This window comes from Chiloscyllium plagiosum, unplaced genomic scaffold, assembly GCF_037043375.1.
Source record: "Chiloscyllium plagiosum isolate Xiang-an unplaced genomic scaffold, Cpla_swu_hap1 HiC_scaffold_10, whole genome shotgun sequence".
NCBI lineage: Eukaryota > Metazoa > Chordata > Chondrichthyes > Orectolobiformes > Hemiscylliidae > Chiloscyllium > Chiloscyllium plagiosum.
This window is the reverse complement of record NW_028270148.1, coordinates 68,866,821-68,884,513: the sequence shown is the minus strand read 5'-3', so window position 1 is coordinate 68,884,513 and position 17,693 is coordinate 68,866,821. Positions and strand designations below refer to the sequence as shown.

The following is a 17,693-nucleotide window of genomic DNA, read 5'->3' as shown; positions in this document are numbered from 1 at the left end:
TTTGGCATCAGTCTTCACTAGAGGGGATACATGTAGCATCCTGTAAATAGCTGTAAATCAGGAATTGAAAGGAAGAAATTCAGAAAAATTACAATTAGCCAGGGAAAGTAGGGTGCTGAGTAAATTGTTGGAACTGGGAGTTGACAAGTCCCAAGATCCTGATGGATTTCATCCTAGAGTCTTAAAACAAGTAGCCGGTGAAGTAGTTAATGCATTGGTTTTAATTTTCCAAAAACTATTTGATTCAGAGGAAGTTCCTTTAAATTAGAAAATGGCTAATGTAATTCCTTTATTCAAAAAGGGTGGGTGGTGAATGCAGCAAACTATAGGCCAGGTAGCTTAACATCTGTCATAAGGGATATGCTGGATGCTATTATTAAAGATGTTATAACACAGCACTTGGATATATTCAAGACAATCAGGCAAAATCAATGTCCAGTAGCCATGACTGCAAAAGTACAGAAGCTGCTGTCAGTGAATCCAACTTCTTCACAACTATGGTCAGATAGACCAGGAATGAAATGAGTGCCCGCCAGTTCCAATCTAAAAAGGTGTTTAAAAAGTTAGGCCTGGTTTATAGTTTTTCTGCCTGTTTGTGTATCTAGCGAGTTGTGAGAAGATTTATAGCTCAGGTTTAGGTTCTGAATCCAAATGCAGTACAATCTATCCACTGGTTCTGCTTTACCTAATTTTCACATTACAAACAGATGTATTAAACATAATTTCCTTTTCACAAATCAATGTTGAGTAGGCCCAATCATATATAAATTTTCCGACTGAAAACAACAAATGCCGGAGATCATAGGGTGTCAAACTGCATCCATGGAGAGATAGCAAGCAAATATTTCGATTCTAGATGACTCTTCATGAGTGCTGCCAGCTTAAAACATTAGCTTGCTCTCTCGCTGTGGATGCTGCCTGACCCGCTGTGACCTCCAGCATTTGTTGTTTTCACTACAGATTCCAGCATCTGCAGTAATTTGTTCCTATTGATAATTTTCCAAGTGCCGTGTTACTATATCTCTAATAACAGATTTTCGAATTTTGCAACTACACCTGCCTAACTAGCTGCCCTTTATTTCCTTGTTTCCTGTTCCCCTTCTTTCTTGAATAGCAGGGTTTTCTATTTCTACATTTCAATTCACTGAGATCATTCTAGAAACTTCTAGAAAATTCTAACAGATCAAACTAATGAATTCATTATGACTGTAGCCACAATTTTTACAACTCCAGACAGGCCATCAGCCTCAGGAGTTTTGTTGACATTTAAAAAAAACTCTAGTGTTATTTTATTCACGAACGCTAATTTCTTTAAACTCCTCTTCTCACCACAACCTTATCTCCCCACAAATTGTGGCATGTGTTTACATTTTCGAATGTGAGCAAAAATAAAAAGGGTCCCATATTTACTTTTGCTAATCTCTTCAATTTTACACACCTATAGAAGCTTTTGCTTATATCCCTTGCTAATTTATTCTCATTTTCTTACTTTATTAGTCGACCATTTCTGAAATCTATCTTCTTTCCAAATCTGCAATTTTCATTCTTTTCTTTGGCAATACGATAAGCCTCTTCCTTTCATCAAACACTATTCTTAATTTCTCATTAGCTGTGCCTCTCTCATGGAGTCTTTATCCCTAAGTCAATATATATTTGTGGTGTAATATGAATGATTTGACTACATTTTTGGAACTGTATGCCTATGGGCATATTTTTAAAATGTAGTTTCCAAAGTTAGTCAATTTGTCTCTTATGTCTTTGTAGTTGCTTTGTTCAACTTAAGACACTGATTTTGAATTTAACCAAATCACTCCACATAAATTGGATTTGTTGAAGAAGCTTGCTGTTTCAGATCTCCAGCACTTGCAGTACTTTGTTTTTATTTGCTGTTTCTGTTCCTGAACACAAATCCCTTGTAAATGGATGCCCTGCTGGAAAAGACTCAAGATTGGAGGAAATCTGCATTTAAAAGCTTGCCAAATGTCTGTGACAGTTAATCTTTTGTCACTTACATCAGAATCTAGGCCATTATAAATTGTTACTTTGTAATTTACAGGTCTTAACATGAGCTAACATACCTTCCTCTCTTTGAGCGTCCTGGTTAAATCGCATTGAGCGACTACTGTCCCACTTGCTTTTCTGAAAACATACACTAACATAAGGAGATATTGAGTTATGTCACTACATATTTCTTCCATCTTTTCATCATAAACAGATAATAAAATGTCAATTCTTCCTAAAATTCTCAAAATCACCTATAGACTTTTATCATTTTTATTGAATGGTGTTCTTTAAAGATTCTTGGCAGTAATCTTGTCAATTGATTGATTTTTCCAAACATTGTGATGCATACAGAACTTTGACAAATTCAGAGAAGAATATGAAAACTCATTTGAGTGCAGGTATAACGTAGACATGAATTCAGAAAAATAAACTGAAATGGGAGTTTTGTCATTGATTATTATTATTTGTAAATGTAATTTCGATCTCAGCGCAGCTATGTAAACAACATTCTCTTTGATGTATTGATCCTGCACATAGAAAATAATATCAAGGTCTTAAAATAAATAAGTTGGATGATACAGACTTAATTAGGACAATTTAAAGAACAAAAGTGGCACTTAACATGTGGTTCCTTTCGAAACCTGCTTTGTATTCAAGAGGGAATTTTGGGAATGAGTGTTCCTGATGAAAGGTTTTACTCACTGGTGATGCACATTAGAAAACTGCTGATCATGATTTCTTAACATATGCAAACAGCAGATTAGTCTTTCCATAAAGATGCAAAATTGACATTGGACAATCAACAGATGAAACTATAGACTGGTGAGTCTCACATGATGGTTGGAAAGCTTTCGGAAAGAAGTTTTAGGGATGGGTATAGGATTTACATACATTTCGAAAAGCATGGCGTAATTAGGGACAGTCTGTATGGCTTTGTGCAGAGCAGGTCATGTCTTACTAACTTGATTGAATGTTTTGAGGAAGTGCTGAAAGTGATCGATGAGGGGTTGCATCAAGGACCCCCATTGTAGGCTCATCCAGAAGGTTAAGATGCATGGACCTGTGGTGACCTGGCTGCTTGGTTTCAGAATTGGCTTGTCCATAGAATACAGAGGGTAGTGATGGAAGCATGTTTTTCTGGCTTGGGGTCCGTGACTAGTGGTATTCCACAGGGATCCGTACTGGGATCTCAGCTATATGTGATAAACATAAATTCATTGAATGAAAATGTAGATGGGTAGGTTAGTAAGTTTTCAGACAACACAAAGATCAGTGGAGTTGTGGATAGTACAGAAAGTTGTCAAGGGACATAGTTGTAGATATGACCGGAGAAATGGCAAATGGAGATGAATCCTGTTAAATGTGAGTTGCTGCACTTTGGGAGATCAATTGTTAAGGAAAAGTATACAGTTAATGACAAGCCCCTGAACAGCACTGATGTACAGAAGGATCATGGGGTTCAAGTCCATAACTCCCTGAAGATGGTCACATAAGTGGATAGGGTGGTAAAGACGACGTATGGCATGCTTGCCTTTATTGGTCAGGGAATTAAATACAAGAGTCAGGATATCATGTTGCAGCTTTATGAGACTTTGGATACATCACAACTTACAGCATTGCGTCCAATTCCGGTCAACACATTACAGGAATGATGTGAAGGTTTTGGAGAGGGTTCAGAAGAAGTTTACCAAGATGCTGCTTGGATTAAAGGATATGAGCTAAAAGGAGAGGCAAAAAAAACTCTGGTTGCTTTCTCTGGAGTGGCAGAAGCTGGGGGGAAGACTTGATAGAAGCCTATAAAATTATTAGATGTAGAGATAGGGTGATAGTTAGAACATCTTTCCCAGAGTGAAAATGACTAATACTCAGGGACAGTCCGTTAAGATGAGGGGGGAAAGTTCAAAGAGATGTAAAGGGCAAGTTTTTTACACAGAGAATGGTAGGAGTCTGGAATGTGCTGCTAGGGGTGGTGGTGGGGGCAGATACAATAGGGGCTTTTAAGGGACTTTTAGATAATGAATATACAAGGAATGGAGGGATATGGGCCAAGGGCAGGCAGAAGGAATGAGGTTATTTTTTGATCTTGCTTGGCACCGCATCATGAGCCAAACGGCTTGTTCCTGGGCTGTGCTGCTCTATGTTCTATAATGGTGGCCAAAGATATGGTTGATAGAATAGGTAGAATTTTATGACGAAGCAACTGGTATCAGTGAATGTGATGTTCATGGATTTCCAGAAAGGTTTCAAGCAAGCACTATTGTATATAAAACAACAAATTCTGGAAATTGGGTCAGCGGGTCAGGCAGCATTCATGGAGAGACAGCAACCTCAAGTTTCGAGTCTAGATGACTTCAGAGTGAAGTGGGGGGGGAGGGGGGCAGCATTTATGCTGTCGTGGGGGCGGGGTGGTTGGAGTGTAGAGTACTGCAGGAGAAAAGATGTTGAAAGTTCAGATTAAGTGATAGAAATATGAGAAAGGTAGAACAATGATGTGTCTAACTGCCAGATTTAAAAGAAGAGACAGTCCCACTGGGGTGAGGGGAAGGGAGAGAGTACATGGTGACAGAGAATGTAACAGGTACAGAGGAACCTGGATTATCCAAAGGACAAGGGCAGGGAGTATTTAGTTTGGTTAATCGAATTCCAGATAATCGAATGCCAGATAACATTGTTTAGCCAAGCATCGGGACCTTGCGATCTTATCAAATAATCTAATATTCAGATAATTGAATGCCGGATAATCATGGTTCCTCTGTAAAGCTAAAAGAAAGCGAAGGAATGGGAGTTGGTTCACAATTTGAAGGTGTTGGAATGCTTCAGCCTTCTGGACTAAACACTGAATTCAACACCTTCAGAATGTGAACCAACTCCCATCCCTTCCCTTCTGTTTTGTTGAGCTTTACAGACTACAAATTATAAAAAGTTTATGGTATGTGAAAGTCAGTGTGTCTAATGCAATAGCTTTACAGTGGGATTATATAGTATGAATTGGAGATCCTGTCATAACATTTTCCCACTGAAGATTCTTCACTGTTGCTGACAAAATCCCAGAACTCTCTTCCTTATAGCACTGTATGGTGTACCTACACCATATGGTCTGCAGAAGTTACAGATACGGGCTGGAAATGTGTTGCTGGAAAAGTGCAGCAGGTCAGGCAGCATCCAGGGAACAGGAGAATCAACGTTTCGGGCATAAGCCCTTCTTCAGGAAAGTAACGTCGATTCTCCTGTTCCCTGGATGCTGCCTGACCTGCTGCGCTTTTCCAGCAACACATTTCCAGCTCTGATCTCCAGCATCTGCAGACCTTACTTTCTCCTCAGAAGTTACAGATAGGCAATAAATGTTGGTCTACCCAAAAAAAGCCCTCCTCTATGAACAAGTAAATAAGAGCACTGAGCTAAACATCAAGCAGGCATAAGATTTTGAAAAAAAAAGTGATATTATTGATTTCAAATTATTGCACAAGACCAATGAAACTCTACTAAATCTGACAACCTAATACAACTTTATGAATTTAGCCCACAGAAGCTTTTCTTCCAATTATTGAAGTTAGAGTACAGAAAAATACATTAAATTGCAAGACACAAAAACAACAACTTACGTGAAAGGAGATAGATCTCGGAGAGATCCCTGATGTGACAAAAAAAATTCAATATGAGCAAAAGCTGTAAAAAGAATCTCATTTTCGCAGACCTAACATTTACTTAAGAACGTGGATCACCGATACTCAAGACTGTTCTACCGTATGCTTAGACCCCATGCAAACTCCATTTATCCATTTTTTTTACTTTCACATATCCCTTAATATCTCTATTTAATAAATGATTAATAATTTCAAGTATTGAAAATTTCAATTTACTCAGCATACAGGAGAGGGTAGCAGATTTCCATAATTCTTTGTGAAAATTGTTTTCTGTTTACACTCCTAAATCTTAGTTTGAACTTTTACATCACACTGTATTTCCGACGCTCCTATCAAAGGTATGATTGTTTACCACCTGTACTCAATGGAAAAGAAAAAAAACTCAACAATAAAGGTACTGTAATTTAAAAATATTCTTTGTAAGTAAGTAATGTTTGCTTGTGCTGATTTTGTCATGGCCACTTTATACTTTCCTATCCCTTGCAAGTTCTTTATTTATTGCATACTTTCTCTTTTTTCTGTGCAGTAGGAGATGCTGCTGACTTCTTTGTCTGGTTGGCAATTTTCTTAATCTTTTTTGTACCTGTGAAGGAAAAAAATAGCGAGTTATGAGGTTTAAAATACTGTGGGAACAAGTGCATCTTAACGCAGAATGCTAATGCTACACAGACTACATATATACCGATTGTTTTTGTTGGAATAACCAATTTGCTTATTTTGCTAATATTAGTCTTCATCTATGAAAATATTATGCTCCAGATAGGTAGCTCTAAAGTAGGAGTAAGAAAGACTTTAAGAAAACATGCAAAAGTAAAACAATGAGGTTTTAAGCAACCATGACATTGTTAGCAGATATAGCACTCGAGATTCACTGGACTCAAAACATTAACTCTGCTTTCTCCCTATAGTTGTTGCCTTACCTGCTTCAGCACTCTGTTCTTGTTTCAGATTTCCAGCATACACAGATCTGTATGTTTATTCCTGCTTTTTATAAATTTGCAATCAATTAAAATGTACTTAGCAACAGAATGCTCTGTCTGTCCATGGATCTGAAACAGTGGCAATCTTCTCAGCCTAGTGACCATGGATATTGTCTGGTGGTGCTTGCATTTTAGATTATTTTACTGCAATAACCAATTTGAAGTGTCAACACTTTGATAAATCTAATTAACTGCTATAAGTTGGAAGGCTTTTAAGATTTAAAATATCACAAACACCTGCTTGTAAAAAAAATTCTAAAACTAAATCAACTGGTGGCAAAAATTATATTCAACTATATAATATATTCAACATGTTCCAGAATATTAAAGCATATTGGACACACAATGAGTCCATGAAATGTAACTGGATCATTTGCAAGTGTTTTCAACTATGTGCATTCAATGGATGATGCTATTGACCAAGCATACGGTTGGTCTACACTGCTCATAAAATGTCAATGTGCAAATAATTTGATTCATTCCATGTGTCATTAAGAGGACAGTGGGCAGAGTGCACTGGGCACATTACAGTTTATGAACCTTGACAATATCCTAACTGTGAGATCAAAAGACTGTGCACCGTAACCAGCTGCTCTGCTTGCTGATTGGTTTCATACTGCTCAGAGGATCAGAGATTATCCCATGATGCCATGTCCACAAAAAGAAAGAGGAAAATCTAACCCGACCAATTACTGCCCTATCTGACTCCTCCCAAGAGAAACCTCGATTATCAGGCATTCGATTATCTGAATATCGGATTATCTGGCAAGATTGCAAGGTCCCGATGCTCAGCTTAAGTATGTTATCCGGCATTCGATTATCTGAACAAAATACTCCCCATCCGTGTCCTTCAGTTAATCGATGTTCCTCTGTAATATGTAAAGACTTAACATGCAATTATTTAGCCATTTTTGCAAAATTAGGATGTTCTGAAACACTTCACAGCCAAATAAATATGTTTGATATGCACTTAATGTTGAAAGTAGGAAGCAAGGCAACTAATTTGCAGACAAAATAACAATGTGATAATGACAGAGCAATCTATTCAGTGATATTTAGAGAAATTCTGCTCCTGAACATTAATAAAGTCCTTTCACTTAATAAAGAAGATTTGTTTTTTTAAGAAAATAAATGAATTTCTTCATTGATGTTATATAAATATATTAATATTGTAGCCATATACAAAAGGCAGTTTCAGTAGGTCACAAATGACATACAACATATTATAGTAGTTATGCACTCTTACTACCCAAAGTATGTATCAATTTAAATATATATTTAAATACAATATTTATGTTTTTTTAACCTCTTTTCTTTGTCAGTTCTTCTTCATCTCCCACTTCATCCTCAGTTACCTCTGAACCTGTGGTATATTCTTCATCTTCAGAATACATTATTTGTTGTTTCTAAAGGAAATTACATTTTAATGTTTGTGGCTATACTGTAGATATAAACAGAATTACTGATAGCTTTAACACATTGATTTAACATTTTAGTTTCAAATACAATTTTGCAATTTTTATTTAGAAACAAGGACCACTTATTTCAACTTGCTGATTAGAAAAATAACCAATGTTAAGCAATTTTTAAAAAGTGATAGTTTATAAACACATTGAATAGGGAGAGAGCAATGAACAGAACCACAACTACCAATGGAGGCCGTACCACTTTCTGCTGAAGGGAAATTAAAAACTCGCTATAATTGGAAGGATCATCTAGGAGATAGGAGTTCTGAGTTACCAAAGACTCACAAAACATTCAAATGCCTTCAAATTAGTATCTTAATTGCTCAGTATGTCTGTAAATAGAAGATTTCTAGTCATTCACTTGCCAAAGACTTGAATAGAACCAAAACTTCTATCAAATCTATCAAGAGTCTGATTTTGAAATTTGAATGTCTAACTGGGTATTGTATTTTGCGAATTAGAAAAGACAGATTTACAAGTTCAATTTCAGCACTAATTACTGAGGAAGACTGTTTCCTAACTATCTTGTCCCATGACAATATCCTTGTTTTGGATTCAGAATTCAAACAACATTATGGATCCTCTTTCGTCAATTTAAGTTTGTGCTGCAGCACGGCCATTGGAACTAGAATGCATAAAATCTCTCGGAGGTATTGATGGTTATCATTCTCTTTGTCTAGAGAATCAACACTGATATATTAGACTACAATACACGGGCTGCATCTGCTGGCATCGAAGACACTTTCAAAAAGAGTGATAAAAACCTAGCAAACACAAAAAAATTTAAATGATTTCAATGAAAGAAAATATTGCTAAATGCACAAGGATATAAAGCAAAGTAAGTCAGGCAGCATCCAAGGAGCAGGAGAATTGACGTTTCGGGCATGAGCCCTTCTTCAGGAATGAGGAAAGTGTGCCAAGTAGGCTAAGATCAAAGGTAGGGAGGAGGGACTTGGGGGAGGGGTGTTGGAAATGCGATAGGTGGAAGGAGGTTAAAGTGAGGGTGATAGGCCGGAGTGGGGGTGGGGTCGGAGAGGTCAGGAAGAAGATTGGAGGTTAGGAAGGTGGTGCTGAGTTCGAGGGTTGGGACTGAGACAAGGAGGGGGGAGGGAAAATGAGGAAACTGGAGAAATCTGAGTTCATCCCTTGTGGTTGGAGGGTTCGTAGGTGGAGGTGAGGCGCTCTTCCTCCAGCCGTCGTATTGCTATGGTCTGGCGAGTCCAAGGACCTGCATGTCTTTGGTGGAGTGGGAGGGGGAGTTGAAGTGTTGAGCCACGGGTGGTTGGGTTGGTTGGTCCGGGTGTCCCAGAGGTGTTCTCTGAAACGTTCCGCAAGTAGGCGGCCTGTCTCCCCAATATACAGGAGGTCACATCGGGTGCAGTGGATGCAGTAAATGATGTGTGTGGAGGTGCAGGTGAATTTGTGGTGGATATGGGGGCCTTGGAGGGAAGTAAGGGGGGAGGTGTGGGCACAAGTTTTGCATTTCTTGCAGTTGCAGGGGAAGGTGCCGGGAGTGGAGGTTGGGTTGGTGGGGGGTGTGGACCTGACGAGGGAGTCACGGAGAGAGTGGTCTTTTCGGAACGCTGATAGGGGAGGGGAGAGAAATATATCCCTGGTGGTGGGGTCCGTTTGGTGATGGCAGAAATGACGACGGATGATACGATGTATATGGAGGTTGGTGGGGTGGTAGGTGAGGACCAGTGGGGTTCTGTCCTGGTGGCGATTAGAGGGGCAGGGCTCAAGGGTGGATGTGCAGGAAGTGGAGGAGATGCGGTGGAGAGCATCGTTGATCACGTCGGGGGGGAAATTGCAGTCTTTGAAGAAGGAGGCCATCTGGGTTGTTCGGTATTGGAACTAGTCTTCCAGGGAGCAGATGCGGCGGAGACGAAGGAATTGGGAATATGGTATGGTGTTTTTACAGGGGCAAGGTGGGAGGAGGTGTAGTCTAGGTAGCTGTGGGAGTCGGTCGGTTTATAGTAAATGTCCGTGTTGATTCGGTCACCCAAGATAGAAATGGAGAGGTCTAGGAAGGGGAGGGAGGAGTCTGAGACGGTCCAGGCGAACTTGAGGTCGGTGTGGAAGGTGTTGGTAAGGTGGATGAACTGTTCAACCTCCTCGTGGGAGCACGAGGCAGTGCCGATACAGTCATCGATGTAGCGGAGGAAAAGGTGGGGGTGGTGCCAGTATAGCTGCGGATATGGACTGTTCCACATATCCTACGAAGAGGCAGGCATAGCTGGGGCCCATGCGGGTGCCCATGGCTACTCCTTTGGTTTGGAGGAAGTGGGAGGATTGGAAAGGGAAGTTGTTCAGAGTGAGCACCAGTTCAGTCAGTCGAAGGTGGGTGTCAGTGGAAGGGCACTGGAAGAAGCGGAGGGCTTTGAGTCCTTCGTGATGGGGGATGGAGGTGTACAGGGACTGGATGTCCATGGTGAAGATAAGGCGTTGGGGACCGGGGAAGCGAAAATCAGGGAGGAGGTGGAGGGCGTGGGTGGTGTCCCGAATGTAGGTGGGGAGTTCTTGGACTAAGGGGGACAGGACCGTGTCGAGGTATGCAGAGATGAGTTCGGTGGGGCAGGAGCAGGCTGAGACAATGGGGTCGGCCGGGGCAGTCAGATTTGTGGATTTTGGGCAGGAGGAAGAAACGGGTGGTCCGGGGTTGTGGGACTATGAGGTTGGAAGTGGTGGATGGGAGATCCCCTGAGGTGATGAGGTTATGGATGGTCTGGGAGATGATGGTTTGATGGTGGGAGGTGGGATCATGGTCAAGGAGCAGTAGGAGGAGGTGTCCGCGAGCTGGCGTTTAGCCTCAGCAGTGCAAAGGTTGGTGCGCCAAACTACTAACGCAAATCCCTTGTCTGCCGGTTTGATGGTGAGGTTGGGGTTGGAATGGAGGTAGTGGAGGGCTGCACGTTCCGAGGGTGAGAGGTTGGAGTGGGTGAGAGGGGTGGAGAGGTTGAGGCGGTTAATGTCACGGCGGTAGTTGGCTATGAAGAGATCAAGGGCAGGTAAGGGGCCAGCACGGGGTGTCCAAGTGGATGGGGTGTGTTGGAGGCGGGAGAAGGAGTCGTCAGAGGGTGGGCGAGAACCCTGGTTGAAGAAGTAGGCGCGGAGACGAAGACGGCGGAAGAATTGTTTGATGTCTCGCCGCGTGTTGAACTCGTTAAGCCGAGAGCGTAGGGGAATGAAGGTGAGGCCTCTGCCGAGGAGTGATCTTTCATCCTCAGAGAGGGTAGTTCTGGAGGGATGGTGAAAACACGGCAGGGCTGGGAGCTAGGACCTGGTGTGGGGCTGGAGCTGGGAGTGGGGGCGGGGTTAGGCGTAGGGGCGGGGATGGAGATCGGGGCGGGGTGGGGTTCGGCGTGGGGACGGAGATCGGTGGACTCAACCACAGGAGGAAACATCACTTTCAAATCCAGCTTATCAAGGCGATTCAGGATCTTACACACTACAATCAAGACATCCCTCACTCATTTAAATTCTCTTTCCATCTTTCATCAAATAAAGAGCTGAATAATATTTAAATGGAGAAATACTGCAGAAAGCAGCAGCCCTGAGGGATTTGGGGGCCCTAATGCATGAATCAAATAAAGCTAGCATCCTTCTCCCGCCTCCAACACACCCCATCCACCTGGACAGGGAAGGCAAAAGAAAAGGATTTCAAAGGGAATGGAGTATAAAGATCAAAAGACATAACTTTAATTATTGTTTCTAAAACTATAGAAGACATTGGTCAGACCCACAGCTTGCATACTGTGATTAGTTCTAGTCCCCTTATCTCAGAAAAGATGTACTGGCATTGGGGGCAGAATGGATAAGGTTCACTGAGTTGATCCTGGGTATGGAGAGATTTTCTTATGAGGAGAAGTCAAGAATATTGGGCTTGTACTCATTGGAGTTCAGGAAAACGAGAAGAGATTTTATCTAAGAATCTTAGGGGGGCTTAACAAGGTAGATGCAGATAGGTTGTTTCCCCTTGTGGGAGAATCTAGGACCAGAGGGCATAATCTTAATGTAAGGACTGTCCATTTAAGACAGTGATAAGAAGGAATACTTTTTCTCAAAGAATGGTAAACCTGTGGAATTCTTTATCACAAAGGGCTGTTGAGGCTGGGTCCTTAAGAATATTCAAGACTGAGGTAAACATTTTTAAACAGTTTTTAATCATCAAGGTGAAAAGGAAAGTAGAGTTGAATATTTTCTGATCAACCATGATCTTAACAAACAGCTTGATGTAAACTTAATGGGCCAAATGGCCTACTTATGCTCCTACATTTTATGGTCTCATAAGATAACCCATACATTCCAGAAATCAATTCTCCAAACTGCCTTCAATGAATTTACATTCTTCCATAAATAAGAAAAACAAAATTGCTCATTGTACTCAAGATGTTGCTTATCAATGCCCCCTAAACAATTATATCCTTACAGCTTTACTGTTACGTTCAATTCCTCTCATAATAAAAGATAGCATTCTATTAGCCTTCTTAATTACTGCCTGTGACTTATTTTTGTGACTCATGCAGTAAACTACTAAATCACACTGCACCTCAGAATTCCGTAACTGCTCTCCGTTTAAAGTAATGCTCTGTTTCATAGCGTCAGACAGCACAGGAAAAGGCCCTTCTGCCCATTAAGTCTGCACCAATCGAAAGCAACCATCTAACTGTCCTAATCCCATTTTCTAGCACTTGGCCCATAGCCTTATATACCTTGGCATCACAAGTGTACACATCTAAATACAATTCTTCCTGCCAAAGTGAAATCTTCACAATTTTGCAACCCCATGATTATGGGACTTTACTGTATGAGAATTATAATTTGGGCATTTTCAAGTTTGATCATCAAAAACCATCTTGATATGCTGATAGAAGCAAAGGGACAGTTAATAGATCTGGAAATTGGTACACAATAAGTAAATTTGGGAAGCCCTGTATCACATTTTGGTGAAACTAAAGGAGAAAGCAGCTTATAAAATGGCTCTCAGGAGACCTATTATTAATAAAATGTACTAAGCACTTGATAAAAGTTGAGGTAATCTATAATAGATTTTCTGACTTTTACCATGGAATACCACTGCACTTATCTTGAGCTTAAATCTCAGCTATCTGTTTCACAATTCATACAAGTCCCATTCATACTCATTCCTATGCCCACTAAATTGCATTAACTTCCAGCAACGCACTGATTTAAAAATCCTCATCTTTTCATTCACCTTCAAATCCCTCCACAGGTTCTGTCCTTCTTTGGTCTGGAACTTCCTAAAGCCCTATATTCTCATATTGCTTTCATTTAATTCCAGTCACTTATCCACTCTCAGTTTCTTTTGTTGCTTTATCAGCAGCCATGTCTTCAGCTGTTTAGTTGCTTCTCAAGACACTTCTCTTTGACAAAACTTTATCAAAATGCTGTTTTTTTTCAACTTCAGTATCAACATTTCTACTGTAGGGCTCATATAGTACCCTAAAAGACATTTAACTGCATTAGAGATGCTATATAAATGCAAATTGTTGTTATGATGGCTTTTGATTAACATTACCTATACTCATGCTTGGTATAGAAAACTAAAAGTTAACCTTAAGAAACTTTAAATTTCGTGTGAAGAAGCACAATTTAATCATGAGTCTTGAGAGTAATTCACAATTGATGTCAATATTCACCCTTGTAGACAAATTAAAACATTTTGTCATTAACCAAATTACATTATTTGAATAGATAAATGTTAACATTGAAGAATTTTGAAATATTAAACATTAATTATTCAACATACCATCTGCAAGTTCCAGTTTTTCAAAAGTGAAAACTGCAAAATAGTTAGAAAAAGAGCGTGAAACAAACAAAAAAAATCAAATAAGGGAATACAACAACAAGGTATCCAAAACGTGTATATAATCTGTAATAGGTAGATCTTATTTGCATTCAAGCTAATTTTACTGTCTTGGTCATCAATCCATTCAAAAGATTTATAAATCTTTAATGAACGTTTTTAAAGAACAAAAGCTAAATTAGAGCTGGAAACATTTTCACAAGCGATCCAGAAAACTAATAACCAGTTTCATTCTCTGCCAAATGTTTTTCAGAAGTCATTTTGCATGGACAAATTAACAGCTTTAAATAAGGCCTTTGTAAAGCGTGATTAGACATTTAATATCCTGAAGTGCTTCCAATGTAATTACTCTTAAGTCATGCCGTTACACATTGTCATCTTTTGGTATATAGTTAAATAACCAAACCTCAACAACTAAATAATAAACGGAGGGCCAAATTTATTGCACAACTGTAAAAAGTTTAATCCTGAGGTTTCAGAAACCAAGTCATAAAGTGCAAAACTTTTTGTTTGTTTTGGTCAATTTCATGAGATTACATTTAAAGTTATACACTACTGACTGTGTGGAGTTTGCACGTTCTCCCTGTGTCTGCGTGGGTTTCCTCCGGGTGCTCCGGTTTCCTCCCACAGTCCAAAGATGTGCAGGTCAGGTGAATTGGCCATGCTAAATTGCTCTTAGTGTTGGGTAAGGGAGAAATGTAGGGGTCATGGGTGGGTTGCGCTTCGGCGGGTCGGTGTGGACTTGTTGGGCCGAAGGGCCTGTTTCCACACTGTAATGTAATGTAATCTAATCTAAAACTAAAATTGCACGGTGGCACAGCGGTTAGCACTGCTGCCTCACAGCGCCAGAGATCCGGGTTCAATTCCCGTCTCAGGCAATTGTCTGTGTGGACACTCTGTGTGGAGTTTGCACATTCTCCCCGTGTCTGCGTGGGTTTCCTCCGGTTTCCTTCCACAGCCCAAAGATGTGCAGGTCAGGTGAGTTGGCCATGCTAAATTGCCAGTAGTGTTAGGTGAAGGGGTAAATGTAGGGGAGTGGGTCTGGGTGGGTTGCTCTTCGGAGAGTCGGTGTGGACTTGTTGGACCGAAGGGCCTGTTTCCACACTGTAAGTAATCTAATCTAAACTGCCAGTTTCATAATTCAGACTGCCATACTCACATCGAGGGACCACAAATTTTAAGTGCAGCACCCTCTGCATAAAAAGGTTGCTCCTTAGGTCCCTTGTAAATCTTTCCCCTTGTCCTTTAAACCTGGACCCTCTATAGGTTTGGACTCACCTACCCAGGAAAAAGACCTTGTCTTTTCATTTTACCCACATCCCGCATGATTTGGTAAACCTCTAAAAAGCCACCCCACAGCTTCAAATCCTCCAGGGAGAATAGCCCAGCTCACTCAGCCTTTTCTCTTATAGCTCAAGCCCTCCATTCCCGGCAACATCCTTGCCAATCTTTTCTGAACTCTCTCAAGTTTTCTAACATCCTTCCAATAGCAGGATGACCAGAATTGCATGCAGTATTCCAAAAGTGACCTAACCAATGTCCTGCACAGCCGCATCATGACCTCCCAACCCCTATAGTCAATGCACTGACCAATAAAGGAAAGCATACCAAATGCTGCCTTCACTATCCTTTCTACTTGCGACTCCACTTTCAAGGCACTATGAACCTGCACTCCAAGGTCTCTTTGTTCAGCAACACTCTCCAGGACCTTACCATTAAGTGTATAAGTTCTGCCCTGAATTGCCTTTCCAAAATGCAGCACCTCACCCACATTAAACTCCATCTGCCACTCCTAGTCCCATTGGCCTATCTGATCAAGATTATGATCTAAGCCCGATTTTCTTTGAATATGAAGCCCCACTCATACACCAACAGACAGACATAATTCAGAGATAATTTAAGAAGAGAATTGTAATTTTTCAGATCGATAACCATTTAAATGGTGAATACCAGACCTTCATGAAATCCTTCAATGATGGAATGTGTTATGGCCTAGAGGACTGTTTATCCTGGGGGGGCTTTGAATGCTGAAATCACCAGTAAATGCAAATGGCTTCCACAGATCTCTGGGGACTTCTTATTTCTTACAGACTGGGATTCTTTTTTCAGAAATTATGAAAAGTCAATAACTAGAGGGAGCAAAACCAAATACAGGCCCAGTCCAACGCCTTCCAAAGCAAGGTTGTCTCTACATGAAAAACAGTCAAAGCCAGTTCATTCTTTGTTTTTTATAGTTCCTTTATTAACATTTTCTGTGGCTAAAATGAACAGTAATATATCTGCTAGCTCATTAGCTACTTTTGTAAACAGAGGATGAAATAACAGCCACTATTGAATGGTAGAGCAGACCTGATAGGCCGAATGGCCTAATATTACTCCCCACCTATTGCCTTGCCACCTAGCTTCCCTCCAGCCCCAACCCTACCCCACCCCCCCCATTCACCTCTCATCCACATTCCCCCTCCACATTCCTTATAAAGGGCTCATGCCTGAAACGTTGATTCTCCTGCTCCTCCTGACTTGCTGTTCTTTTCCAGCACCACCCTTTTCGACTCTGACCTTTTCAGCACTTGCCGTCCTCATTTCCTCCTAATACTGCTCCCTTGTCTTATAGTCTTACATCTGGACCTGCAGATTTGTCCGCCACAGCTCCACAAGTTTGCTTAGTATTGCTGCCCCATGATCACAATTCCATGAAGTTACTCTGTCCCTTCCACCTTCTGATTAGCAGCGGGTACAGGAACTATTTTTGCGTCCTCTACAGTGAGAACTGAAGCAAACTATTTGTTCACGTAATCTGTCATTCCCCATCTTCACTCCCTAAAGTATCATCATTCACTTTACGTACTTCTTTCTTTTTTAAATACTGTAGAAACTCTGGCTACCTATTTTACATAGTTTCCTCTTATACTCTAATTTCTTCCTCCTAATTAAGCTTTTAGTCACTCTCTGTAATTTTTTTACATTCTAACAATTATCTGACCTGACACTTACTTTTACACAGGTTTAAAACAAGCACTGCAGATACTGGAAACCAGAGTCCAGATTAGAGTGGTGCTGGAAAAGCACAGCAGGTCAGGCAGCATCCTAAGAGCAGGAAAATCAACGTTTCAGGCAAAAGCCCTTCATTAGGAATAGAGCACTTTTACACAGCTGCACGTTTTTCCTGAGGTTAATGCTTTGCTTAACTTCTTTAACTACAGATGGTAGGCATTCCTTTTAAACTTCTTTACTTTATAATAGGATTATACTGATTCTGGGCATTCGGAATTATCCTCTTGAATATCTACCTCTGCGACTCTATTGACCCATCGCCTAGCCTAGTATCCCAGTTTACTTCAGCTAGCTCAGCTTTCACGTGGAAATAATTACTCTTAGTTAGGTTAAGATACCAAATCTAATCCCCTCCCTTTGGAATTAGATGAAAACTTCAATCATATTGCAGTCATCACTACCTAGGGGAACCTTTATCCTAGTTAATTAATTACTCTTGTCGCATTACACAATACCAAATCTAACATATTCTGCTCTTTAGTCAGTTGTAGAATGTTCTGCTATAGAAACTACCTTGAATGCATTCTATGTACTCCTGTTCTACGAATGCCAATGTGATTTTTCCAGCTGATAGTTTGCATTATCTACTTTTTTTTCCGTTTGCTGTTAGATGCCACTTCCGATTATTACATTTTTTTTTCAGACCCAATATTTCTTCTTGTTTGTTTTGTCCTACATTGTCGTTACTGTTTGTGGAGGCTGCAGATCACTCTATGTC

The 17,693-nt window shown here is 40.5% G+C and overlaps 1 protein-coding gene across 11 annotated transcripts in view; it reads right to left on the bottom strand.

Moving 5' to 3' along the window:
• The window catches only part of sanbr (SANT and BTB domain regulator of CSR), a 730,291-nt gene that overhangs the window by 31,887 nt on the left and 680,711 nt on the right, over positions 1-17,693 (bottom strand). For all 11 annotated transcript variants that reach the window (XM_087991419.1, XM_087991418.1, XM_087991417.1 and 8 more), the window contains 5 exons: positions 13,865-13,897; positions 7,935-8,034; positions 6,155-6,231; positions 5,607-5,635; positions 2,079-2,152 (listed from right to left, as the gene is read on the bottom strand). In XM_087991419.1, coding sequence (XP_087847545.1) covers positions 2,079-2,152; positions 5,607-5,635; positions 6,155-6,231; positions 7,935-8,034; positions 13,865-13,897 — 313 coding nt within the window. The remainder of the gene's footprint in view (positions 1-2,078; positions 2,153-5,606; positions 5,636-6,154; positions 6,232-7,934; positions 8,035-13,864; positions 13,898-17,693) is intronic.